This window comes from Temnothorax longispinosus, chromosome 5 (genome assembly GCF_030848805.1).
Source record: "Temnothorax longispinosus isolate EJ_2023e chromosome 5, Tlon_JGU_v1, whole genome shotgun sequence".
In the NCBI taxonomy this organism is placed as follows: Eukaryota; Metazoa; Arthropoda; class Insecta; order Hymenoptera; family Formicidae; genus Temnothorax; species Temnothorax longispinosus.
In genome coordinates this window covers 6479154-6505008 of record NC_092362.1, presented here as the reverse complement: position 1 = coordinate 6505008, position 25855 = coordinate 6479154, and the positions used below count along the sequence as shown (strand labels likewise).

The 25855-nt window shown below is 37.3% G+C and overlaps 1 protein-coding gene across 1 annotated transcript; it reads right to left on the bottom strand.

The window, feature by feature from the left end:
* Nucleotides 1–74: 74 nt before the first annotated feature.
* Dhc98d (Dynein heavy chain at 89D) lies at nt 75–25675 on the bottom strand. Its single transcript, XM_071777949.1, has 53 exons — nt 25201–25675; nt 25012–25090; nt 24791–24938; nt 24063–24332; nt 23913–23971; nt 23360–23593; nt 22598–22705; nt 22001–22317; nt 21659–21892; nt 21224–21497; nt 18968–20863; nt 18462–18649; nt 18096–18375; nt 17736–17980; nt 16958–17477; nt 16358–16788; nt 15518–15681; nt 14993–15340; nt 14447–14838; nt 14075–14212; nt 13816–14006; nt 13460–13635; nt 12931–13184; nt 12028–12555; nt 11760–11918; nt 11415–11675; nt 10843–11139; nt 10444–10711; nt 10042–10319; nt 9633–9897; nt 9220–9434; nt 8965–9153; nt 8708–8899; nt 8099–8553; nt 7815–8010; nt 7531–7747; nt 7019–7331; nt 6525–6819; nt 5867–6324; nt 5271–5551; nt 5025–5179; nt 4079–4831; nt 3526–3864; nt 3157–3358; nt 2956–3098; nt 2721–2882; nt 2271–2574; nt 1971–1988; nt 1680–1891; nt 1121–1288; nt 840–1019; nt 611–757; nt 75–350 (listed from the first exon to the last, which is right to left on the bottom strand). Exons 1-53 carry the CDS (start codon nt 25308–25310, stop codon nt 204–206), a joined length of 14853 nt encoding a protein of 4950 aa, XP_071634050.1. The 5' UTR covers nt 25311–25675; the 3' UTR covers nt 75–203.
* Nucleotides 25676–25855: the final 180 nt, after the last annotated feature.

Sequence of the window (25855 nt, the reverse complement as noted above, 5' to 3'; positions counted from 1 at the left end):
ATTTATTCATATTATGATAAAAATTTTTAGAATCATTCATGATAAGTATACATAATTATACATAATCTTAAATTATTTGCGACAGTTAAGAATTGTTCAATGGTTGTTTGTCTCTATGCTATATTGATTAATAGTGGATATACACGTGAAATACACTGAAAAATAGCGGCCCTCGATTTTTCTCGTTGCTCTTGAGGACCGTTTCAATCTGTATTTAACACTAGACAAACACCCTGAAGTATCCAATGCGAAATGTGTTCTGGAGTCGCCAGATCCGCCTCGAAGACTAACCCGACACCGAGAGCGTTTCGCCGGTTTGACGTAGTATATACAGGAGTTTTAAACGTATTCTGTAACAAATTTAAATTTAGTAATTATCAATTTTATAATCCAGAAGTTCTAAAAAAAAATTGCAAATTATTTGAAAATATGAATCGCCACACAGAAAAAAAGAAGTCTTATTTCCAGATTCCACGTTAAAACTAAAGATATTTTTAAATCAAAAATATTCTTTTTTTCTGTGCACTTAAATCTCTTGATTCGAAATGAATTACAACCATCGAGACATTTTATAATAATAACTGTGGAAATGGTTAAGCAAATTCGATACCTGTAACTTCAATCTATGAACTTCGATAGGTACGATGGTCAATATTGGCAGCTCCTCAATCAGAACTTTCGGATACGATCTTTTCAAACGATGCTCCTCGATGTCCCACCTGGCCCCTTCCAAATACAATCCGTACACATAACAGCCCTTTTAAAACGCAAATGGCAGGATATTAGTGTGATTCCAATGAAACGTTGTAAAAAGTGAAGCAAATGTCATCGGGATTCACCTGATCGGGTCTTTCTTCCACATCGTCGGGCTTGGAGAACTTGGACACCGTCGTGTAAATGACGGAACGATCGAGGGGCCAATTATTCTTGCGGCAAGCCATTTGCACGAGAGCCGCCAGATAAGTTTCCGGAACATGCAACCCGGACAACCAGAGCACTACAGGTTCGTTCGCGCCGGACTAATGGGAGAAAAAAGCATCGTTAATTAAGTTGATGCACATATGCAAAATCGCGGAATAGCGTTAGGATGATGAATTCGTGACGTTTTGCGTAATCGTACCCAGTTTGTGTATTGATCTATTCTTTTCTGAAAGTGGTCCATCCAGCCGGCAAGGTTCTTTCGTGTGTCTGGTGCCAGTCTGGCCCATTCTTTGGGCAAAGTACCGTTATAAAGCGCCACGGAAATGTTCTCCAGCACAGCGTCCATCCCAATCTCGCCGGCGATGGCCTATAATTAAAATTATTTTATTTTATTTTAAATATCAGCTGCATTTTAATTAATGATAAACTTAGCAGAATTATAGAAGAAGATTTAAAACTGTATTGTAGTAAAGAATACAGAAAAGACAGGAATTTTATAAATATATTACGAAAAGTTTGAGATTTGTCTCTTTCTCTTTAATGCAAATCTCTCTGTAGAACATAACATAATTGCGTAAAGTAATTGATAAAGTAGGATCTTTATAAGAATAAAAAATGCATCTTATACTGAATAGGCAGATAATTAATTAAACAATTATTAAGTATAAAGTAAGTTAATTACTTTATTAAATATAAAGTAATTAAATTAAATCTGTATGTTACAGATTCAAAGTTTTAAATCTTCAGATTTATTCTACCTTTCTCAGTTGGTTCAACGTCCTTGTAATCGTTTCTATTAATTTGTTGAACCTCTCCAATTCTTGAAATAGAACGATCGCGGTCGGTGTCACAGCCACGCCAAAATTTTTCTTGACCTTACTGATATCGTATGGCGCGGGTATCTTGGTCAAGATCTCCCTCGCTACATTATCAATAGATTCGTCTTTGCTGACACCGGTGACGCTCACGGCTAAGATTTTAACATCAATATATATATAATGTCATTATAATTGATCAGAAAATGCGGTAAGCTCAATAATGCGACTTACTCTTTTTATCCGAGCGGGCTACAAATAATTATTAATTATAAAATTAAGAATTATACGATATATTTGAAAATATAACTAATAGAAAATTTTCCTTTCAAGGACAAAATATTAGCAATAAAAATATGTAACTTGCTGTTAAAAAATATAAAGTCATTTAATATTTAATTAAATCTATTTTAAGTGCACATTGTTAGCGTATTTAATTTAAGTTATGCCATAACTTTGTCATACAATGTTAACGATCGATATTATAAAAACAGTGCTTGGGCAAAGCGAGAAAAATATATGATATATTCGCACCTGTTTGCGGCTGAAGTTCTATGAGATGCCTCCACATCCTCTTAATTGCCTGCGTAAAGTATCCAATCTCGGCGTTTGGATGCAGCCCGAACACTTCCGGGCTGTTCACCAACGGAAGTTCGTCGATGAATCGCAGATAATCGTCGCGATCCCCTTCCGACGGTATCACGTAATCGACGAAGTCGTCCTTGTAAAAGTGAAACGGTTGGAATTCGTCGAAGAGAAAATCGCCGAAATACTCGTCCATGTATGTGTAAGAGACGCGACGATCGTAACTGTCTATCACTCTTCCGCCGTACATCACCTGGTTATTTTCGAGAATAAATATAATAAGCTGCGTTCTAAACTTACGTGAAAAAGAAACTCAGAATAATGATTAAAAAAAGTTTAATGTATTAATTAAATTGCGTTTACACAGAAAAAAATTTAGATTGCAGAATTTGAACGTACCTCGCCAATTAAATACTTGAGACTATTCCACGGTACTCTAGACTCGTTCGTTGCCAGGGCCTTCGTCAGATAAGTGTCCAAGATAGTAACACACACATTAAAATCCGACTCGTTGAAATCGTACTTTATGTTCCATCCAATTTTGTCGTACTTTCTTCTCTCCTGCGACGTTAAGAGCATTTTATTAAAGTTTCTCTGAGGATTAAATGTGCGATTATGTTAAATATTTGCTTGCCTGGATAACTGCGTGATAAAACGCTAGAACGTAAATTAAGTGCTTGTAAAGAGGATGGGGGCAACTTTCCAAGAGCTGCGGTCGCATGTTGAAGTACGTGTTTTGCAAGTTTAGCTTCAATCCACTCGGCGGTTCCGTCACCACTGCAAATAAATTCCATTAAAAGGTACGAGGTATAACTACCGTACATTTTTGTCGTACCTTTCAGAGATTGTTGAAGTATTCCGATTGGGAAATTAGGGGTGGGTTCCGTAGTAAGCCACAAGCGAAAGTCGGGATGAGGCTTTTCCAAGTTCTCCACGATCTTTTCCAAATTCTTCGTGAAGGAGAGCAACAAATGGCAATTCTGGAGCATCAGCCATTGACCTCTCGTTATCGCCGTTTTTAATAATTCCATCGCGATCTATTATGCAAATGAATTTTAGGAAATTAGATGCAACTTCTTCAAAATGTAGAAAGTTAAACGCGATGTATTGACGCAACGTTAAAATGCGTTAATTAAATTATTTGTCATTATTACGTTGTAGACATGAATTTTACAAGTTTGATCACGTTACTCCTTTATCTCACCTTGTCTTGACTCTGACCGAGCGAGAGATGTCTGAACTTTCCTCCGCCGCAGCCGTACCGATCGGCTAATTTCATTAGCTCTGCAGTGGGATCCGAACCCGGGCTTAGAATGAAGACTACAGGCATGGTCGGTGTGCTTTCGTCGAAAATCATGTCGAAGCTCACGTGAGGCGGCGTGATATATTGCTCGCCCATGATCTCGATAATATAATTAACTATCCCGCGATAGACACGATCCACGCGGAAACAGCGTATCAGCATCAGCTTCTCGAATGATGTCAATCGCACGCTATAGTCGCAAGGAAGTTCCTCTAGTTCTGGCGTATCCGAATCGTACCACTGAAACGGATTATCAATTTTTCGATTTAATTAATTATCCGCGCTTTAAGATGATCCTTGTTCATCACAGAATAACATGACTCAATTCAAAGATTATTTGAAATTTTTTAAGCAAAGTTTTAAGCAAAGCATGTGCGTACGTACAATTTTAAAAATATTCGTGAAATAAATTAAATTGTTATACATTCAAATAATCACCGTTTTGAATGTTTACCTTCTTCCACTCATCCTCGCAGTCGCGTAGCTCTTCCGGAAGCTGTTCAAACTTTTCCGGAAAACCGCTCGCCAGTTTGAGAATATCCTCCCAACCTGATAACGGCAGCCATCTGGTAGGATTCGATCTAGGTGATCTCTCCAGTACCGTGCTGCCCTTGGCGAAGAAATCCAGCTGCTTCTGGTTCACGTTGCCCATACTCTGTTCTATCTTCACGCAAGTTTGTAAGGAAAAAAGCAACTTGTGCCGCGCGAAGATGCCAGTGCAGCCGTAATCGTAAACGTTCTTCGTCAGCATCGGAATAATATTCTTCAATCGTTTGGCGACCACCGGATCTGGTAACGATCTTTTCAACGAGTGAATAAACACTTCGACGTAGCTGATCAGAGAGTACTGATACATGGCATTTACGGTGGCCATGTCGACTAGTACGGAGAATAGAATCGCACCCCGTTCCGCCACCGGACGATAGTTTTCGCGAAGTTTGTTTATGTCGGCCGAAGTGACCTCCGCGAGCAACAGCTTCTTCATCACATCATTGGCACTGGACTTGATGTTCTCCAAGGTCTCGATCAGCTCAATGTTGTCCACCATAGTGCCTTGATCCGCAGCAATCTCGCGCAGGAGACTGTCTTCCAATTGCTGCAGCAAATTTTTGTTCTCGCTAGTTTCCAAGATTAACGTCTCACGTTGCTCCTCAATGTCTGGTCTTTCAGTTCTTACTACCACCGACAAAAGCTGGTTCTCCAAACCCTGAAGAGAAGCGAGAATTTATTATGCAAAATTTGAATTTAGAACTTTATAGTGTTTTAAATTAAAGAAAAGTAACTGTTTTCTTTTGATAAAACATAAGACTAATATAATAATAATTATAATATAACTATGACTTATTATTAGATAATAACAATTGTATTATAATTGTAACTGTATCATAAAGTTAACTCACTGCTGTAGTAACCATGTAATTAATAACGACCGCTTTGGCATACAAAGCAGGGTCCAGCATCGGATTAGTCATCTTCGTTGTCAAATATATTCGAAATCGTGGATCATAATCTATTTCCTTGTCGCCAAAAATGACGAAAGTTCGTCCTGCAACAGCTACAGAAGAGAAATCGATGTAATTAGAGCAATTTCTACATTTTTGCGCAAACATATTAATCTATAAATTTATTTGAATTTTACAGCTTACTCTGGACATTGCGCGATAACACGTTAACCAAAATGGGATCAACTTCGTCGGCATCTTGGACAAGCACGGGCAGACCATATTTGATAGCCAATTCGACTTGTTTTAAGAAATCCGCATCCGTGAAAGAGAGGATCTTCAGAGTCTTCTTCTGCTCCCTCTTCTTTATCCAATTTAACGCTTGTTGCTGGGGATCAATGCAAAACGGAAATCTGGATGCTTTCATGGTCAGTATGCCGTTTTGCACAGATAATTCATCCGGTGGGAGACCTTCCGAGTTCCATCTGCAATTATTGTTAAATATTAGAGCCGCAGAGTTTATCGTATCGTTAAGTTATATGAATATTAATTTGCTAGAAAAAAATAAAATAGCTTCATCTGCAAATAATTATTGAAATTGTCTTTATACAGCTTTCTTCTTTTATTCATAATTTTTAAAAGTTTAATAGCGTTTTTAAAATTTTAACTTTAATCGATACATGAAACGAAAAAATTATATTTAATATTTAATTAAATAATATTTAATTATTTAGCGATATTAATTGTGTGATTTATAAATATACGTTCATTTTATAGTCAAATGTAGGAGTCTTATTTACTTGCTAATTTCAACGTCATCGCTCAGTTGCGTTTCAAGCTTGAATGGCTTTGATAAGGGTAACTCTTTCTCTAAAATGCTCCTCTCCCAATCGCTGTACATTTCATTCCTAAATTCGTAAGAGAAGGGACCACTGTAGGCCAGAAAAGACGCTCCAAGCAAACAATTTCCCGTGATCTTCTCCATATCGTCTTGAAGAATCTCGAGATCCTTTCGCCACCGTTCATTCTCGGAGGATAATCCAGAGATGAGCTTATCGGCAGCCGAAAGACGTCGTTGTAACAAGTCTGTCTCATCCTGAAGATTCTGTCGTTCGGTCATTGCGATATCGTATTTCGCATTCAATTCCTGAATTGTTTTTTCCAATCGTTGTAATTCTCGTTCTTCCTTTTCTAACGCACGCCTAGCTTTTTCGGACTCCGCTTCGAGCGCCTGAACTCTATCAATCTTCGGCTTCACCTGAAATAATGGATCAACAGTAAATTATTAGCGTAGATATAATTAATTTTGCATAAGATTTCTACATGGTAAAAAAGTAGACTGTGATAAGGGGTGAATCTTTAAATGTCAAAGCATAGAAACAAAAATCTCAGCAGAAGAATGATAAATAAAGATTAGTCAGATTTTAGATGAAAGTTAACAGATAAATTATCGAATACCTCTCTATAAACAGCGCAATAATCCAAAACAGCAAGCACGAATTTGTATAAGCCGTATCCCGCTTTGCTGATAACTTGCATCTGATCCAGCTTGTCCGTCTTCTTCAAATGCGCCCGTACCACTTGCTGTTGCCGCAGAGTGATTTGGTCGCAGTTCATCTCCTGCAAGTGCCTTAAGAAGTAAGGATCACTCATCATGCCTTTCGCTCCTTTCCACGACACGTCTTTGACACCTCGAAGTATCGCGACGCATTCCGAAACAATCTGCACCGGTTCGGGTGGAGTGGCGAAGGACCTGAATTACCATTATTGATTGTTTAGCGATTTTGAAGTTTAATGCTCAAAATTCTGTGCTAAGCCTTTCTCTTCAAATTTTTTAAATTCAATTGGATATTTGATAAATGCGTTTTAGAAATTTGAACAGATATTAAAGTCTACACAATGATCAAATCTATATAAATGGAGAAAAGCAGTAATTAATCCAGAAGACAGACCTTATCTCGGTGATATCCGCTTTTTCGAGTTCGCCTAATGCAAGTTTGGCCGCGTCGAGAACTGGCTGGGCCTCAGCTAATGCCTGCTTGGCTTCAGCTTCCTCCTTGGCAATCATTTTCTTCTTGTCTTCGATCTCTTTTCTCTTTTCTTCGCTCAGATTTTTCTTTTCCATCGCGACGTCTGTGCTCTCACCGATATACGCGAGCAGCTGTTCGCAGCTTCTCGTTTGATCACCCACTTTGACTCTTTGCACAGCCAAAACTTTATTCAGTTCCGTCAGAGTCACCGATGCATCCATGATTTTCTGCAGTCCTATAAAAAATATATTTATCGTATACAAATAAAAAACTTTTATCGAAAGATATATAATTATAATTTCTTTAGAATAAAAATAAAAGACGAGATGCAAAAGATAAAATTTGTTTCAATATTGTTGAATCTATTGTTACATCATTAATGAAGAAATATAGTAAAAGTTAAGATATAGTTTGTAAAAAGATTTTGCAGCTACCTCCGGAAAGACGCGCGCAGCGCGAATTTATGAAATTCTTTTTCTCCACCAACAGTTTCAAATAAGTGTTAATAAAGTCGAGGAAATGCCTCGGCGTGACATAATTTCGACGTCTCAGCTTCGTCGCGAAGTCCACCGTATATTGCAATACGGATGTATGTACGTACACGATGTGACTGACGATCACTTCCTTGTATTCCTGCGGCACAATCGGATTCTGGAATAAAAGGATCTCTCATTTTGTATTCGAACCTTAATTCTTTCATCGTTCTGTCTTTGCTTACGTCTCTGAGAAAAACATTCGCCACCGCTACCAAAGCCTGCTGCGGCCACGGGAACATCCAGTCTATGGTGGTATTGTTGATCAAGCCGGGATAATTGCGACATCGCGTCCGCAAAGTGTCGCCCGATGGACTCATCGCCAGCGCTATCCGCAAATTCGCGGTGCACGTCTTGCCGAAGTACGACCAGACGCTCTTCCTGGAGTCAAGAATATTTCATATAATATTAAACATGTATTTCAAGATATGGATAAAGAATTCAAGAACAAAATCAGATGTCGGCTTACTTTGAGACATCAAAGCCTGCTTTAACTGCTGCATCTCTGCAAGCAGTGACGATTGTATCTTTCTCTTCGTCATTGAACAGAGCCGGCACGAAGCCCACCGTTAGCATGCTGTTCACCAACTCGAGGAAGCCCTCGTCCTTGATGTGGGCGGACGTGAACATGAACACGACCTTTTTGTTCTCCAGGCCGACTATGTTGTACAGATTCTTCATGTCCTCGCGGAAAAACGATTCGTTGTATCCGCGACTCAGGACGATCTGAAAGAGCTGATAACCAGCGGCGAAGGATGCTAACTTTATCACTGATTTCTTGCCGCTGCCACCCGTACCGATGACCAGCACGTGACCGCGATGCATTCGCAGTGCACGATGCACTCTAGTCAGGTGCTCAAGCGCATCATTGAAGAGAACCATGTGCAGCTTAGTTCTGTTCCTCTCGTTGTATTCTTCGAAAATCTGTGAATATAACATAGATATTTTCTAAGCATATATAGCATTCTAAGCATATTTTCAATATAAGTAAACAGCGAAATTGCTTGAACAGCATTATAGGTCGAATTAATATAGAAGAATAGCCGAAAAAAATATTCATTTGAAGAAAAAGCTCGACCTCTAGAAACAAACTGTAAACTGCCTCGTAATCCAGCAGATCCTCGTAAAACCTAGGCTCATCCTCGTTGCAGGCATTCCTGAAATCGCCATAGAGTATCGGGTCTCTTAAACTGTATTGAATCACTTCGGGTTCTTGCTCCCAATAATTCCGTATTTTTCCGTTTAGTTGCTCGATGGCCAAATTCTCATCCTGGAATAGCGAGACTTTAAAAATGAAGCTTTAATGAACAAAAAAGAGAGAAGAAAACTCATTACTTGCACGCTAATGAGACGATCGCACATGACTCTGGTGACCTCGTTTCTCCAGAGCCTGACAAACTGCTTTACGCCTGAAAAGAAGTCGGGATGACTCTGAAGCAATCCAGCCATGATTCTCGAGAGATCCCGCATGTTGAAAATATAATGGAATTTGGACGGTGTCGGCAGTAATTCCTTCCTAACTGTCTGAATAGCATTATATTGTTGATATCTCATTTGAAAAAATAATATCATAACGTCTCGCGGAATTACCTTGTAAAGTTCCAACATCAATTGCACGAGTCCATTCGCGATGGATTGAACCGCCTCCGAAAAGGTTTGCAGATGTCCGGATAAGATACTCGTGTAAATGTAATTGAGAGTCTCGCTCGTTGGGAAAGTTACGTTACAAACTGAGAACATCGAGATAAATCGCGGGTCGACTTCGTTCCTGCTACCACCAGGTTCTCCCATGGCTGCTAAATAATCTACGTAGAAAGTGCATTCGTAAGACATCGATATGATTATAGTCTTCTATAATTATGTGTTAAACAGATACATTATAAATAGAAATTAAATTCTTGATGTCAATAAATAGATAAAAACTCGATAAAATTGCTTTAAAAAATTGACTGTTCTTGAAAGGAGCTGTGTTACATTTGAGATATTCTGCGTACGATACTCACAGATGTCTTTCAAATACTTCCAATTCAGATCGCGTCCGCGATCGTAAAAACCACCTCTTTCAAACAACAGCTTAAGAAACGCGATGGGCTGCTGGGTTCCGTAAATATCCACAATCGGCATGTTCATGTCATCCATAAAAACTATTAATTTCTTTCCAGGTGGTGCTCCGAATATCTCTCTCGATCTTTTCTCCACCGCCGATTCGAGATTCCTCTGTACATCCATCGAGGTGGTTCTCGAGGAAAAATTAATTAAGAGCTGCTCCTATTCGATGTCACAATAAATTGTTGATAAATGTGAAATTTTCGCATCTTATGCGTATTATATTAATTTGTTGGAAGATTATTTGGATTCACAGAAAGTAATTAGTTGTTAAATCAATCTTTTCGATATTGCTTTTTCACTCACGTATTTTTCGGGATTCAAGTTCCTTAGAAACTCATGAATAATGGCTGTCTTCGATGTGCCAGTTTCTCCGACCAACAGCACTGGTCTCTGCTGATTCTGCATGAGATTTATGAACCACGTGGTACGCAAAGTATCAATCGTCTGTACCAAAATGTCCGAGAAATTTTTCTCTCTATCGTGAAGATACGCCGGTACCAACCATTTCCATGCCATCCAAACTCTTTTATTAACATCCAATATGTAATCGTAGATGGTTGGAAAAGACACGGGTATAAATTCTAAATTAAAGTGCACATTAATTTTTTCAGTCAATAATGATAGACAAAGGTGGCATTAATCAAATCTTGATGTTTAATTTATTTCTTTTGTATTTATTAATTTCTTTCTTTCTATTAAGCTTACTAGCGGTCGCCGGTTTAGCGGGTGTGTCTTGCACTAGTATAAGTCCACATGTCTTCTTTATGTATTCATCGAATTTGGAGCGTGCCTCGTTCACAATAGATGCGCCGAACGACCAATAGCACGCTTGAATGTACATTGCTTCCCAGAGCTCTTCTTTCGTCGTCAACAAACTGTCCTCTTCCTCTTGATCAACTTCCGATTTTTTTCTCGTCAATTCATCTTTTAACGACGACAGCAACCCATCAAATACGTAGCAGAATTGAGTTACCTTGAGAAGTCGTGCAAAAAAAAAGTTATTCATAAAATACAATATATAGAAAAAGCGAATTAGTGAGAGACAACTTTCGTTCTTTTCTCATTTCTTTGTAAATGTAGCAGAACAAATTTAATCGTCGTTACAATCATGATTGCCGGCAAATCGATAGTCAATCTAGCGGTTACCATATTGAGTCCAGTTTGTGGGATAATCGTCTGAAGTGGTTCGACCGCTTGAAGGCCTAACATTCCTTCGGTAATGAGCCTAAGTGAACCATGTACGTATTTCTCGCACATTTCTCGAAGAAAATCTTGATCGGCCTTACTCTGAGCTTGTATCCACTTGTCCATATATGGCTGGTAGCCCAAGTTCTTCGGGTCTACGTAGACCATGCCCGCTCTTGAAACCGTTGCAGGTGAGGCGTACTGCAAGTCACCTACCTTTAGCATAAGAAACAACTTATTATTTTAAAATGTCTAAACCTTTCTTTCTTATTAAATTTGTTACCTTTATAATTTTATCTTCGTCGTGATTTATTTTAGAATTATTATTAATTTATTATTAAATCACAGTCAAATTATTTGCTATAATTTATATATAAAGAGCGGCGGTAAAATTAGTTGCAAACAATACTGTTTCAAATATGAGATTAATTTGTTAAAACTTAAATTGCCCCTTACACTTAGTAGTCGATATTATATCCGCATTAAGCTACCTCGAAAAGCAGACTGCAATGATTCTGCAATTTGATCCTTTCATGATTGGCCAGAGTCAACAGCTTGTTGTCGTCCATTACCGAGTTCATGTTTTCGATCCACAGCGCATCGACATCTCCGTCGAGAAGTATGTATCTTCGTTCATCTTTGCCGGGATCCAGTGGTCGATTAATCTCGCGAAAAATACTGCTCAGGAGACCATCCGTCCAATCGCGTGTCGTAGGGTCTAGCGTCCCGTACAATTCAATGACGGTGCAAGCCTTGATAGAATAAAAAAATGTGATGATTTAAAAAAGAGCTGCGACAAAAATTAACATTTACTATTGTGTTTAATTATTATTCACCTTAGGGTTCAGAATGTGCAGTTTCGTGAGTTTACCGAGATGCGTCTGTGCCCTGCAAAGTGTTTCGATGACCACCGTTTTACCGCCACCGGTGGGACCGATGACCATCGTCGAATGCCTGGTCATCATTACTTCGTATAATTGAATGACTTTATCAACCTGTGGATAGGGATTGCATTATTATTTTTTCATTTGTTTCTTTTTTAATTTAAAATTTAGTATATAAATAGTTAGATACGCGTATGCAATGGGTTAGAACGCTATTTACTTGCTCAGGTAAAACGATGTAGCCATGTTTTTCCAATACGGCCTCAACTGCGTCGTTAAAATCTGGATAGCGTACTCTGGGGCAATCTAAGTCGGGAAAAAGATCCCTAATCAGACCCAGGAAGAGCGGCACGTCGTCGTATATAAACTTAGGTAAGTTCATGTCTCTGAGGGCTCTCATCAGCACGACATTCTCGGGCAAATCATTGGAGGTCCTCTTCAGTTGGCCGGCCATATTAAGCACAGATTTAAGGGCTCTCAAGCCAAAGTCATAATGCGTTTGCTTGCTGAGCTGCTCGCTTGCCAGTTTATAGAGAACAGTCATCTTCTTCGCGAGTAACTTTGCCGTCAGAAAACCGGCGCTGAAAAGCTTGATCTGGCAGATTAGCTCGTTATCCGGCACTATGCAGACCACTGGTCTAAAGAGAGCTTTAACGGACTCTGGTAACTCCGTTCGACCGGCGTATCCTGGATTCATGGTGATGAATATTCCCACCTTCGTGTCCAGCACGATATCTTGGTCCTCAAACTTTTGAATAACATTTTTGTCATTGTACAGGAATTTATATGTAATAGAAATTTATTTATTATGTATAAAATAACGGAGAAATTAATATAACTACATTTGACAGGCATGTATTTTAAGAAGAGAATAATATAAGCTTAAATCGAAAGAATACTTAAAATTTTAGAGAAAAGTAAAAAAGAAAATCTGAATTGTCGCACCAAATATACAACTTTGATTATCTCCAAAATCTCTATAATATTAGACACGTATAATTATAGAATTTCTTTACAGAATGCTCTATCCTTTGTTAAAATTATTTTATTAATTCACTGTGACTAAAGATAACTTGTATTATTTTTAGTACTTCGTGCTTTCCAGTTTTAATGGAATACATACCGTGAATCTTTGAGCCTTAACTTGCAGTGCTGAGCGTATAGTTTGCAACTGGGTTGAAATAACAGAGAGAACAGAGCTGTCGATACGATTAAACTCATCGAAGCAGCCCCATGCCCCGCACTGAGCAAGACCACCTAAAGTCTTCCCGATCGTGATATAGTCCATTCCCTCGCCGCAATTAGTTACGATGCATAAGAGCCCCAGAGCTTTCGCTAAATCTTTGACCGTCTCGGTCTTTCCGGTTCCAGCAGGACCTTAATGTTAAAAATAAATAAGCTATAATTTTCTGGGCTACTAAACTCATCAAATAATTGAAACGAGTACAAATTAAAAGTATCAATTTTGTGTTGATATCTTCGAAGCTTGTATAATATTTTACTTTTTTCAATGTGTCTCTACATTTATAATTATGATATGGCAGTTAAAGTTTTTTTGTGGCTGAGCCACGTTTAAGATCAATGAGAAGCTATCATACTTGACTCATATTCGAGAAATTTGCAACTCTATCACGTGTATATGGTTCACATACCCGCCGGTGCACCGCCCAAGTGCATCGAGAGAGCTTGTGTGATAGTAAGATATATCCTGTCCGTCAGAGGTGTAATGACTAATCTGCCATTGAGGCCCATATACTCGTAACCATATTCGAAAGTGCCTGTGCATTGGTTCATCCATACATTATCCAGATCATGAACCCAGTAAAATCTACGTATACGAAAATAATTCATTATAGACAATAATTCTAAAAGTATAATATAATACGATACTTTTATAAAGAATATTTATTAAATATTTTTTTTGTATAAAATTATCATAATCATTAAAATTATATTGTTTAATATCTGCTATCTGCCTAAAGGTCATAGATTTCCAAACAAAAATTACCTTAATTGGCTTTCCCATTCAAATTCTGTGGGATCCACGATGCTGTCTCTAACAAAACCCTCGATAATATCGCGAATGTGGACGTCGATGGTCAAAACCATGTCAATCTTCTTTCTGTCATTATTTGTAAGCGTGCCGGTACCCATCAGTGTCACCACTTCGTCCAATTGAGTGTTGAGTTGTTGTAAATACTATAAACATGAGAAAGAAATATTTTTTTATCTAGGCATAAGTTATATTCACAATTTGCGTATATTACCTCTTTCATTGCGCGTGTATTCCCCTGGGATATCTTCTCGAATACATTCTCGACTTCTGCGGTCCACCATATCTGATTGGCTACAAGAATCATCATTCCTTGAAACTCGAGTATCCATTGCGTTCTCGGTCTTCGCACCTACGTTTATAATTGTAGCTTTATTGTTTTTATTATATAAGTTGTGTGAAAATTATAACATACAATTTACAAAAGAGAGCAAATTTTAATCTTTCAATTAATAATTATCTCTGAGCAATTCATTGAAGATTAGCAGAGAACAGAAAAGAGATATTTTGGAAAAGTTTTGTTTTGGCAAGTTTAATATGCAAAGAAATGGAAGTAATATGTAATAAGTAATAATTTAATATAAACCTTGCCGTAATTGTAGATCGCCTTTTTTGTTAGATATCGATTCGATCTCTTCATTTCTTCAAGAGCCAGGCCCATCCAAATTTCGATCTGATCTTCCGTGGACACGGGATTTCTGAAATCCATAACTTCTCTTTCGCAAGATATGAGGGCCGTAGCCATCAATCTGTCCATGTTGTCTGACACCAGTGCGAACTTATCGAGATTATCGAACATCTTTCCTACATGTTCCTGAATTGCCATGGGATTGCCACTGCCGAGAATGCTCAGCAATTCGTCGTCGCTTATGAAATTGAATCTCGGGAATATAATGCGTTTGTTGCGCAAGTATTCCGTCAAAGATTTTTGGCATTTTTCGAGGGCCGCTATCATGGCTTCAAATTCGTCCTTTCGGCCTGAGTATTTTACAAATCAATAACTGTTTAAAACACATAATTGATTTGTTCGAATTTTTTAATACACCAAAAAATTTAATCTTTTTGCATAATCTATATATTTTTTTAAATCTAGTTTCAATAATTAAAATATAGATTGATTTCTCTTGAATACCATAAATCGTGCAACATTCTAAGACGTTGAGTCGCTTCGACGTGTCAGTCATGATTTTGCGGAAGGCTTGATCGATATCATCGAATCTTTTCGTTTCGTCCGGCAACTGAAAGCGAATGTCGCCGCCCACGAAGATACCTTCGAGATACAGCCACTTTCGCTGAAGGTCCACCCACACTTCCAGAACTTCGGAGATCGTGTGCATCGTGCGTTCCCATTTTTGAACGACGTTGAGAAATGGTCCGATGAATTGCGAGGCTGCCATGCTATGCACGGTCAACATGTTATCTTCGAGTACCAGATTCAATTCGTCGAGTGGTCCGAGAATAAAGCCGCGGTCTTCCGTACCTGAGAAATACAATCAGCAATCGTAAAGGATTGTACATCTTTCTCGCAATTAATTCTTTTTTTTTGTGACCAGCAAAAGTATTATTTTTTTATTACCCTCTTAATTAAATTCAGGGCTCATCTACTCGCATTTATTTATTTTTTCCGAATAATTAAGCTTAGGTTTTTGACGAATACTTTTATAATGTTTCACTATGTTGAATTCCATGGATTTCCATACTTCCGCTAATTCCTTCACGCCTCTTTCTATCGCAAGCTCCTTTACGGCATACATCACAATGTCTTGCGCAATGTCTTGATACTTTCCCAGCTCCATAGCAAACATATTTTCTAAAGTAAATCTGAAATTGTATTCAGTTATTCAATATTCATTTCTATAATATTTACGTACTCAAAGTGAGCAATTACATGGCTTAAAGCTTACCCCTCTATAAGAGATTTTCCTTGCGCCATGTTTATATCACTTAAAAAGTGTCTATGTAATTAACTATATTTTTATTAGACAAATTAAACTATATGCATTTGAGTGTGTTTATACTGCCCATCGATTATGTCTCTTGTCACGATCTATAAAAACAAACGTGTAATAAAAAAATTAAAAAATAATATACAATATACTTGTTAATTTAAATAAAAAATTATACACATATTCCATACAATTATTATTGTAGAAAATAATTTATATCTTACAATGTCAACGTTTACTATGTACGCAAATATTTAAAAATATACAGATACGCGTGTATACTCTAAATTCATAAATATCGCACATTAATGCGATTTTAGTAAGCAAATAAAAATAATATAGATTAAAAGAATATTTAGATATATAATAAAATATACAAAAATGCTAGCAATTGTCGGATTTTCTACGTAATAATTATGTAATGATTATCTTTCTATGTTATCTTATACATTATATTTAGATTATCTTTTTCGCAACTACAATTTCTACCGGGTTGTCTATTTATTCGCACGCATAATTAGCACTCGTTTAATTATCCATCATCCGCACACCTATCTGGGTCCATATCAAAGTACTGTCCGGTCCTTCTCATCAACTCTTGCCAGTGTCTTTCGCGCATAGCTTCGTTCTTTAACTCGATGAAGAGCGGCACCGAGTTCTTGAAGTTTTTCATGTTGGTCTCCAATGCGTGGCCGACATTCGTAGCCCTGATGGATTTCGGCAACCGTCGGAATTCCCTTATGAAATGTTCCATACCCTCGATGAGCTGCTGGGGATTCAAGTTCACCCACAGAGTCTTCGCCCAGATCTCTCGCGCGCTTCTCTGCTCCTTATAGAGATTGTATAGCACATCCATGCCCTCGTATTCCGTCTTGATCTTGAGAAGAGTTGAGTAGTCAGTGGACGGTAAGTCGAATAAATTTTCTAATTTTATCAGACTCAGCCGTCGTTCCTCGTAGTTATGGATTAGCTTTCCATATTCCTGCAAATAAGATTAAAGAAGTCTCTAATTTGTGATTTTGTTCTTATCGGAGGTGCAAAAATTATTCAAAAAATTAAAAAAATAAAAATAAAAATTTAAGAAAAATTTTTTAGAGGAATGTTTTTAAAAAGATAATCGTAATTATCGATAAATATCTTTTTTTACGTACATCCATTTTCTTCAGTCCAAGCTCGAGATCGTCCCCGATGCTTCCGGGACCGTGCGCTTCAAAATCTTCGGCGAACATCTCGGTTTCGACCAAGAATTGCTGGATCTGCTCTCGGGTCAGCTCCGCAAATTTTTCACTGGTGCTTTCCAAAGTCGAAGCTCTGTAGAGTGCTCCGAGATACAATGACTCCCAGTCGTGTTGCAGTTCGTACGCCATCGCTTCATCCGATAAGGGGAAAACAATCCCGTGGGCGCGCATAGTTTGAAAGCACTCCTGATAACAAAGAAATTGCACCTCGGCTTGGATTGCCATATTTCTTACGTCAGCGATCGCCTGCATGATCGACACAAAACGGTCCAGTCCGGTGATCACCAGTTCGATCTCGCCGCGAAAAGTGTCGATTTGAGTTTTCAGTTCACTCATAGCCAACACGGTGTCAGACAAAAGATAATTTCCTAAAACCTGCTTCCATTCCTTCGCTTGACGCTCGATGCCTGATAAAAGTGGTTTCAGGTTGAGTCTTTAGAAAAAAAAGAGCATAAATCAAAGTCGTGATACAGACTTGAAAGATTATAGACAGTTAAATTTAATGTATTATATTTTAAATTTTTGTTAACATTCTCCTTGTTAAGAAATGTGGGATTTTATATTTACATAGAATTGAGATATTAAATTGTCGATGCCGCTTAAATTTTTGTTAACATTCTTCTTGTAAAAAAATATGTGGAATTTTATATTTACATAGAATTGAGATATTAAATTGTCGATGCCGCTTTACCGTACGCTATTTATGTCGAAATAGGACGACATATCTTCGAGTTCCTCCAGAATGCCCTCGTAAAACGTGAACTTCTCGTCGTATTGCAAAAGCGTAGGTTTCGTCGATGCGAATTTCTCACAAGCCAGATTTTTGTCAAATGACCACAAGTTGCTGTATTTCTTCCATCTATACAGATATCGCGAGCATTCCATCGAGATCCTATACGCTGTGTCGTGAACCACCCTCACGAGCTCGTTAATTATCTGCAGTAGTTTTAAATCTTAAATTGTACCGCGCGATGCTGATAAATTTGCTTAAACACATTTATTACTAAATTATCATAAAACTTAACATGCAAATAGATAAACCTTACTCAACTCGAACACTCATTACATCTTCGAAGAAACTGAAAGCGACTAAATCCTCCGAAAGCTCCCTTCTCTGTGGTTTGCACTCCAAGCAAGTTCCGTTCATCCATCTGGAAAATCCTTTCAGTCTTTCGAGCAGATTTCGCACATCGTGACAAATGGTGCTATAGATCTCGTTGGGCGACGGACGTAATATTACCTCGGATGTTATTAATAATGCGTCTACTTGGAAGATCGGCTTAGTGTTGTTTAATATTTTGTTTAGAACTTCCATGTTTCTTACCATACATCTAGAAGGTAGACCGAACGACACTTTATAAAATAAAGAAATTACTTTAATGTAATTATCATTTTTACTAATAAAAAAGATACATACATTATAAAGGCAGCGAAGATTTTCTTTTCGTATTTTTCGTATAACAGCTGCATGGCTGGACTTGTTCCAGTAGAAGTACCCAACACTAAGCTTTCCAGCTTCACAAGCATTGGACTAATCGACTGATAAGTCTTCAACATCGACGACACCAGCTCAGATCGTCGATTTTTTATTTCCGTAAAATAACCCTGTAAAAAAAAGGAATTAGATGTCGTATCTAAAAGGACAATTCCATTTCGTTGAACAATGTTTACAATAAAAGAATATTCGTTATTTATAAAAATTACTATTCCCCTAAATATTATATCGTGTAAATTGTATATAATAAATTATAAATCTACTTTTTATCGTTACTATGTAACTCAATATTTTATTGCTGTGTTTAAAAGTTAACTGGAAAGAATTTTATTTCCGAAAAAATATTGTCTTGATTTGGATTTATATATTTGAGGTATAAATCCTCAATTATATTATATAAAAAGAAAATTGATAATAAAATTATATACCTTGCACGGCAAGAGAACCTCTGATTCGGCGACTTCTTTCTTCGTAGAAAACAAATGGTACGATTGCAATTCTGATTCTATTCTGTTATCAAGCTCTTCCTTTATCTGATTGACTTGCTCGACAATGGAATTCAAGTTTTTCAGTATCCTACTACAAGTGGATGCATAATCTGAGATGCTCAAGGAATTCCAATTAAACCGCGTTACTCCAGGTTGAATATGCTTTTCGACGTCCTGCAGAGTTTGCTTCAAAAGTTGTATATCTGCTCTGTCCAACGTATCCAGGGTGTTGTTATACTGACTGATCATCTTCGTGGTAGCGTCGATATCCATTCTCAGCCGATTTTTCTGAATGCCAACGTTTCTGATAGTTGCGGGCAATTCGAAACCCAAATGCTCCATTAGTTCTGCCTCTCTGATGACCTCGAACACTTCCCAATCGAAGTTGACCTGAAAGCGCAGCTGACACTCTACCAGAATGGCGCCGCTCATAAATTCCGGCCAGGCGATCTTCGCGCGAGCATCATGCTTGTCGAAGGACACGGTTGAAGTTTTGCAGTCCTTCAACGAGGATCCTCTAGCATCAGCTTTCACTTCCGCGCGTGGTTGTGTCATGGAAATGATTCTAGAGCCTGCGGCAATGGAACTTTCGATCTCCGCGCTGGGCTTTGACATCACGCCGTCCAGCTTCAACAGGGATTCACGTGGAGTTGACAGGAAGGAACCCACATCTTTGCCCTTCGCTTTCGACGCCACGTGAATCAGTTGGAGATTCTTCGTGACTCGTTCCTCGTCCGGGAAAGTTAAAGCGACTGGAGAATCCCGTTCTACGCGTACTATCCTTAACACGCTTTTCTTCATGATAGCAGTCACCGTCAATAATGCCTTATCGAGCCACATATTGAATTTCGCTTCTTCGAAATTCTTCAGCTGCTTCGCGAGATCGAGATATTGGCTGAACGCGAGCAATTTCAGCTCGCTGTGCTTCAGCTCGCGTACTTCCTGAAAAATCAACACCGGCCGGCGTAGTCCATGGAACAGTTGTTTCACCCAGAAGATCGCTCCCGCCATCGGCGGATGATACGTCAGCAACGGTGGGTGCCATTTGCCACGATGAAATATGCTCTCCACAATGTTGACCTCCTTGCTGAACTGCTGCATGATGACGTCGAACTTTCGAAGCAACTGGCGCTGAATAGCGGCCCGGGTCTTCATGTTCTTGAACTTGAGCAACATCTCCAGCGAATTCTCAGCGCTGATCAGCACCATGAAGCACTCGTCGATGTAGAACTTGGCCTGATCCTCTAGAAACGTTACTTGCTCGTAAAACCATGCGGTCAATGCCTCCCAGTTTTCCTTGTTAAACACGTTGAAGATGTCGAAATCGGCCTCTTCGATCGGCACTACTAACGCGTCTACTCGTTTTATCACAGCGTCGATCTGCGCCGGATCGTTTATGATAGACTTCAGATCAGGCCCGAAAATGTTATAGAAGTCTTGCAGGACATCGGCGATTTTGTAAAGGTCACTGCACACCTCGGCGATGTACTCCGTGTTCTGGAAGAGACGCTTCTGATCAAATTCCCAGCGAGCTCCCTTCCCCGACAGTTCGATGTCCAGTCTGGTCTTCAGGTACGATCGCTTCCATTGTCTCAGCATCGCGCTGGCCATGCTCGTCTTCTCCAGAATTTCTTCCAAAGGCTTTTTAAACAGCAGGACGATCGCTAAATTTTGTTTAACATTCTCGCAGAGTTGCCACGATATTCGATCCATCAATAACATTATCTTCTCTTCATGACAGTAATAACTCGACAACACCCAGAGCATTCGCAATCCCTCCATTAGCGACGGGATACAATCCGATATAGATTCGAATGAATCCGACTCGGTCATTAACTGTGTTAATAAATAACCAAGAGGTATTATTAAAATATTTGCGTGAATTCTTTAGAAGCGTATTCTTTCATTAATTTGTTTTTTCAATAAAGATTTATTTTGTTTGTCACATTTTACAATTGCTCAATTAATATTTTAAGAATAAAACTGTGTTAGTTAAATTTAATCCTTAAATTACAATTCACAAAAAGCTTTTTACTTATGAATATTTATAATTTAAAAGCTATAAATATCTGTACATTTTTCAAAATATTTTAAATTGATTTAAGAATATATCCAAAAGTAGTGTTTGTCCTAGTATTTTAATAATATCCAATATTTGTTATTCCAGTTAAAATAAGTAATTATTAAAATTTTTACTTTAAAATATCTCAACAGCGTTTGAACAAATTTATTGTTGTCCCTAGCTTCGACATAGTGCTTCCAGAGTTCAGTTTGATAATAATGGAAGCTGGAGGCGATTGGTGAAAGTGCTTGGTCCAGAAGAGTGAGAATCCTCTTAACAATGGGCATTTTTAACTGTTCAACCAATATTGTTAATCCAGTCTCACAATCCAGCCAGTATTGATGCTCCGCTATTGGTCCTTTCTTCGGAAGTACTTTGCTCTCGTATGACTCCATTACCTGAGCGATAATAAAAGAAAATTACGTAATATGTGGTTATTATTAAGATCTAACTTTTAATTATTCATAAAGAAATTATTTCAATTATCTTCACAATACATCAATACTGTGATGTTTTATCATCTTTACCCAAGTTTTTTTAATTTTATTTGCGATAATTTAGGACGCTACGTATATTGCAAATAATCCAAAATCATAAACAGATTACACAAAAAGTATACGAAAAAGAAAGATATTAAATTATTTGCCTTCTGTATATGTTTCTCCCATAACATAACTACTTCTTCCATTTGTTCAACAATATCCTTATTCTTCAGCAACATATCATCTGTTATCGCAGGATCGTTCAGCTCTGGAATCTTCGGCATCGTCAGTAAAATATCGCTTTCGACATGCTCCAATGTCCTATATCATTAAAATTAAAATTACGAGACTGTTAATATAGAAAAAAATTCACTATTAAAAGATGGATGTAATATTGATCAATTTTTAATATAAAATAATAAGACTAACCACTCCGTCTTCTCAATTAAATTGTCGAGATAATCTAAAATATCCTTCTTGATTTGCTCGCCCGCTGGCTGTTTTTTTATTTCCTTCGAACTAATTGATTTACTGGACTTGGACTCCGAAACGGATGGTTCGGATCTTTTATCGAATCCTTTTAAACTTGACTTCTGTTTACGGTTCCTTGGGATCTCATCCTGCAAGGTAGCCACGGAGATTGTGGCGTTTCCTTCATCGTCTCCCTTTCTCTTTGCGTCCAGATTCTGTCGGGATACTAAACTAGACGCTGTTACGAAATGGGATGGTCTTCTCAGCATTGATCGCTTTAATAAAAGATAAAAGTCTTGAAATCATTTATTGTTAATAGTTCATTATTTTTTATTATTGATCTGAATTAATACTGTGTGATATACAAGAGAGAGAAAAAGCTATATTTATATAGAAGACATTTGAAATTTTGTAGAAAGCATTATTGTTATAATCATAGAAATATAGATTTTTTACTGTTTTTTAATTAAATCATATTTTATCAAAATTTATTACGAACAATATTAAACCTCTTGTTAACGCAAGCTTTCTCTTTGTTACTTTCTCGATGCTTACCGCTTCTACATCTACGTTCTTCCGTTTTCCATCGTCCGCACTCTTCGTTTGCCATCGCTCACCAGTATCAGGCGTTCTGAATTGATTTTCCACTAATGGTTTAAATACCTAAGGAGCATTTCATTTTTTGCAAATTATTGAATTATTTTAGCTTTAAATATTTCAATATGCTCATCCAATGTAATATATTTTTCCTAAATTTGTGATATTAAAATGTCCATAAATTTTTGTACTTTTAAAATAAAAATTGTTTTTATGATTCCGCAATCAATATGTATAAAAAAAATTCTAAAATTTATATATGAAAATAACGATAACTGTTTAAATTTTCATAATGCTATAGGTTATTATAATTTATTGAAATAAATCGCAGTTATAAAAGGAGTAATGACAGTATAATCGATCAATGAAACTTATGGTTAAAATCCCCGCACAATGAAAAATACAAAGAATAAGGAACAGATATTAGCGATAGGACTAAGGAATCAGGAATAAAGCTGGTGAATGATACATGGCTTCTAATAGGAGTGATAAGTTAAAAATCTATTGCCCATGTCATTCCCTGTTTATGTTATGTTAAAACCCATAAGGGGGTTTTAACCATAAGTTCCTTGTTATGTTGCTTGTTTTTTATTGTGCATCCGGTTTTATTCCTGACTCCTCAGTCCTAATCGCTAATATCTGTTCCTTGTTCATATTTCATCGTGCGGGTGCGGGGGCCTTTATCGTGACTACCTACTGCCTATATCGGACAGTGCTTACGTTGACTAGAATGCTATTCAAAGAGGATAAGAATTTCCTATCAAGCGAGCCGACCACCAAGTAGCTCGTGATCTCGTTCAGGCACTCTTCGTAAGTATCGAAGGAAGGTATACCCTCGTCGCTGGTGCGCATAAAATAGAAGAACGTGACGTCCTGCAGGTCGGCTCTATTGCCGTCTACTTGGCCGCATATCATGTGAAGCACTGGTACCTGACGGACTTTCTCCACCATTTTCTGCAATTGCCATAGATCGCTAGATAGTTTACGATCGGTTACTCAATGCCGGTACGTTTTAACTGCGGTTTAAATCGATTACTATATTGTCTCTTTCTGAAACCAGGAATTGAAGAAGGAGACAGCAAATTGGTTAACCGTTAAGCTCAAATTAACTGCCGCTGGTGAAACCGGAACGATCGGTCGAGTGATTAGATCTTTCTTTTCTTAGCAAAAGGTTGATTTTTTTGTTATGTACAGAATTAACTGTTTAAAGCGATAATAAGTGACGTAAATGTGGTTATGATAATTCGCGCGTTATTCAGCTTTTGTATACAACCTTAGTCAAAACGTATTTGTCCTCTTCTCCAAGCGGTGGTGCGGAAACAGCGGAACTGTCTGAAGAAATCAATTGATTATTATATGCCACTATATATATTTTCGAAATAAATAAAATCTACGTGAAATTGTAGAATGTAACGTAGCTGACCGATAGATGCGCTTTTCAAATCTGCCTTTTTTTTAGGGTAACTGAGAAAATCGCCGCTGCCAGTCTGCTCTCCGTCGTCTTCCTCCTCTTCTTCTTCCTCCTCGCTGGAGTCTTGTACACTGGACGTATGCAATGTGCTGGTACTCATTGCTGTGCGACTAGCAACTGAACTGGTATCTGTTTTGTTGCCTTTAGCTTTTCCCTTTTTACCTTTCTTTGCGAACCTCTTGTCTCTTTTCTTCTCGTCATCATCGCGTTTCTCCATTTTTCCTAACATTATTTACAAATGTCGTTATATACAAAACTCTCTGTCCTTTTGTCTGACTAAAAAATTTATAAAAAGTATATTTCCAAAAGATATATTAATTTTAAAACTGTTTGCGTCTTCGGTTATATGTAAAAGTAAGAAAGATTGTGTAAAAATTACATTTCTAAACAAGAAAAAGCAATATAATATAATACCGCACGCTTTCATCACGCATGTTGTGTGATAATTTAATAAAACAAGGCGTGTTTATGCATAAAAATGATTTCTATACAAAATCCAATTACTTATTATTAAGCATAATAAAACAAACCGCCTTGTCGATTATTAATCTACTGCTTAATTCTAGCATATTTATATTAATATAATATTTAAAAATTTGACTAAAAAATGTGTATATTAAGAATCAACTTTAAGAATCACAAGATTTATCGACTCTATAAAAATGTATTTTTTATCTTACTTTCCTCCCATACTGGGACCTCCTCCTGAAATACTTCACTGACGTAAGTTTTGTAGAAGAAAATCAGCTTCTTTTCTAGATCTGTCACTCCGTACAAGTCTAATATGAGAAAGTTGAGTAATTTGTCCTCAAAATATCGATTATTCGCCTAATAATTAAAGACGATAGACATTAATTTTAATTAATAATTTTTGAATTATGTATCAAGAAAGCTCAATTACGTTAATGAGTTTGTCGAAAAGGTGTTCCTGATCCGTCAGCCCGAGAAACTTGAAAACTCGATCGCGAATCCATCTTATTCTGTTTTAATAAAATAATGTTGTTTAATAAATGTTGGAGATAACACAAATTTGATTAATAATTTATGTAAACAATGTTAATACAATTTTATTAACTAATATTATACATACCGATAGTCCATGTATGAGATGGACGACTTATCATAGTCATCTTTGTCGTTTGAACTTTTCTGTTCCTCTTCTTCCTTCTTTTCCTCTTTTTCATTAACGTTTTTCTCCATATTTATATGTATATAGCGTCAATAGATTCAAAAAATTTATTTATTACAGCTTTTAATTACTTTTCTTCAAACGATTAACAATTAATAAAAATTAAGTGACATTGGAATGCTAAACCTTTAATGTTTCACTACGAAATAATAAGATCGTACTTCACATTATTTATTTTTTCCATGTTTTATACAAGCAATGTGTCATTGTATTCCCTTAAAGCTTATTTTGAAAAAGACTGACACTGACTTTTATTTACAGCTGATTGGAGAAATTGTTACTGTAAAGAACTGTTCTGCGGTGTTTAATGCTTCACGACTTGATTAAATCGTCTTTGAAGAGTACTACACGCCCTACACGGTGAGAAACTTTGACATCGTCAGCGTTGTCGCGTTGTCATGGTGAATAAACGGCCTTTCAATGTAGGAGTATATACAGGGTAAGGGAGTATTTATTGATTACACAGTAAAATTCGTATAATGAGATTTAGTTTCAAAAAAATTAATGTGGAACCCTAGGGTTAAATGAGATACAAAATAATCAATTCGCAGTGTTA

Bases quoted from the DNA above. Each gene is read 5' to 3' on its own strand.
- Dhc98d (XM_071777949.1), bottom strand. From the start codon at position 25,310: ATGGAGAAAAACGTTAATGAAAAAGAGGAAAAGAAGGAAGAAGAGGAA. The intron at 24,939-25,011 runs GTAATTGAGCTT...TTTAATTATTAG, and splicing joins TTTTCGACAAACTCATTAAC to GCGAATAATCGATATTTTGA. The intron at 18,650-18,967 runs GTATATAATTTT...TTTTTTTTACAG, and splicing joins AGGTTCTCTTGCCGTGCAAG to GGTTATTTTACGGAAATAAA.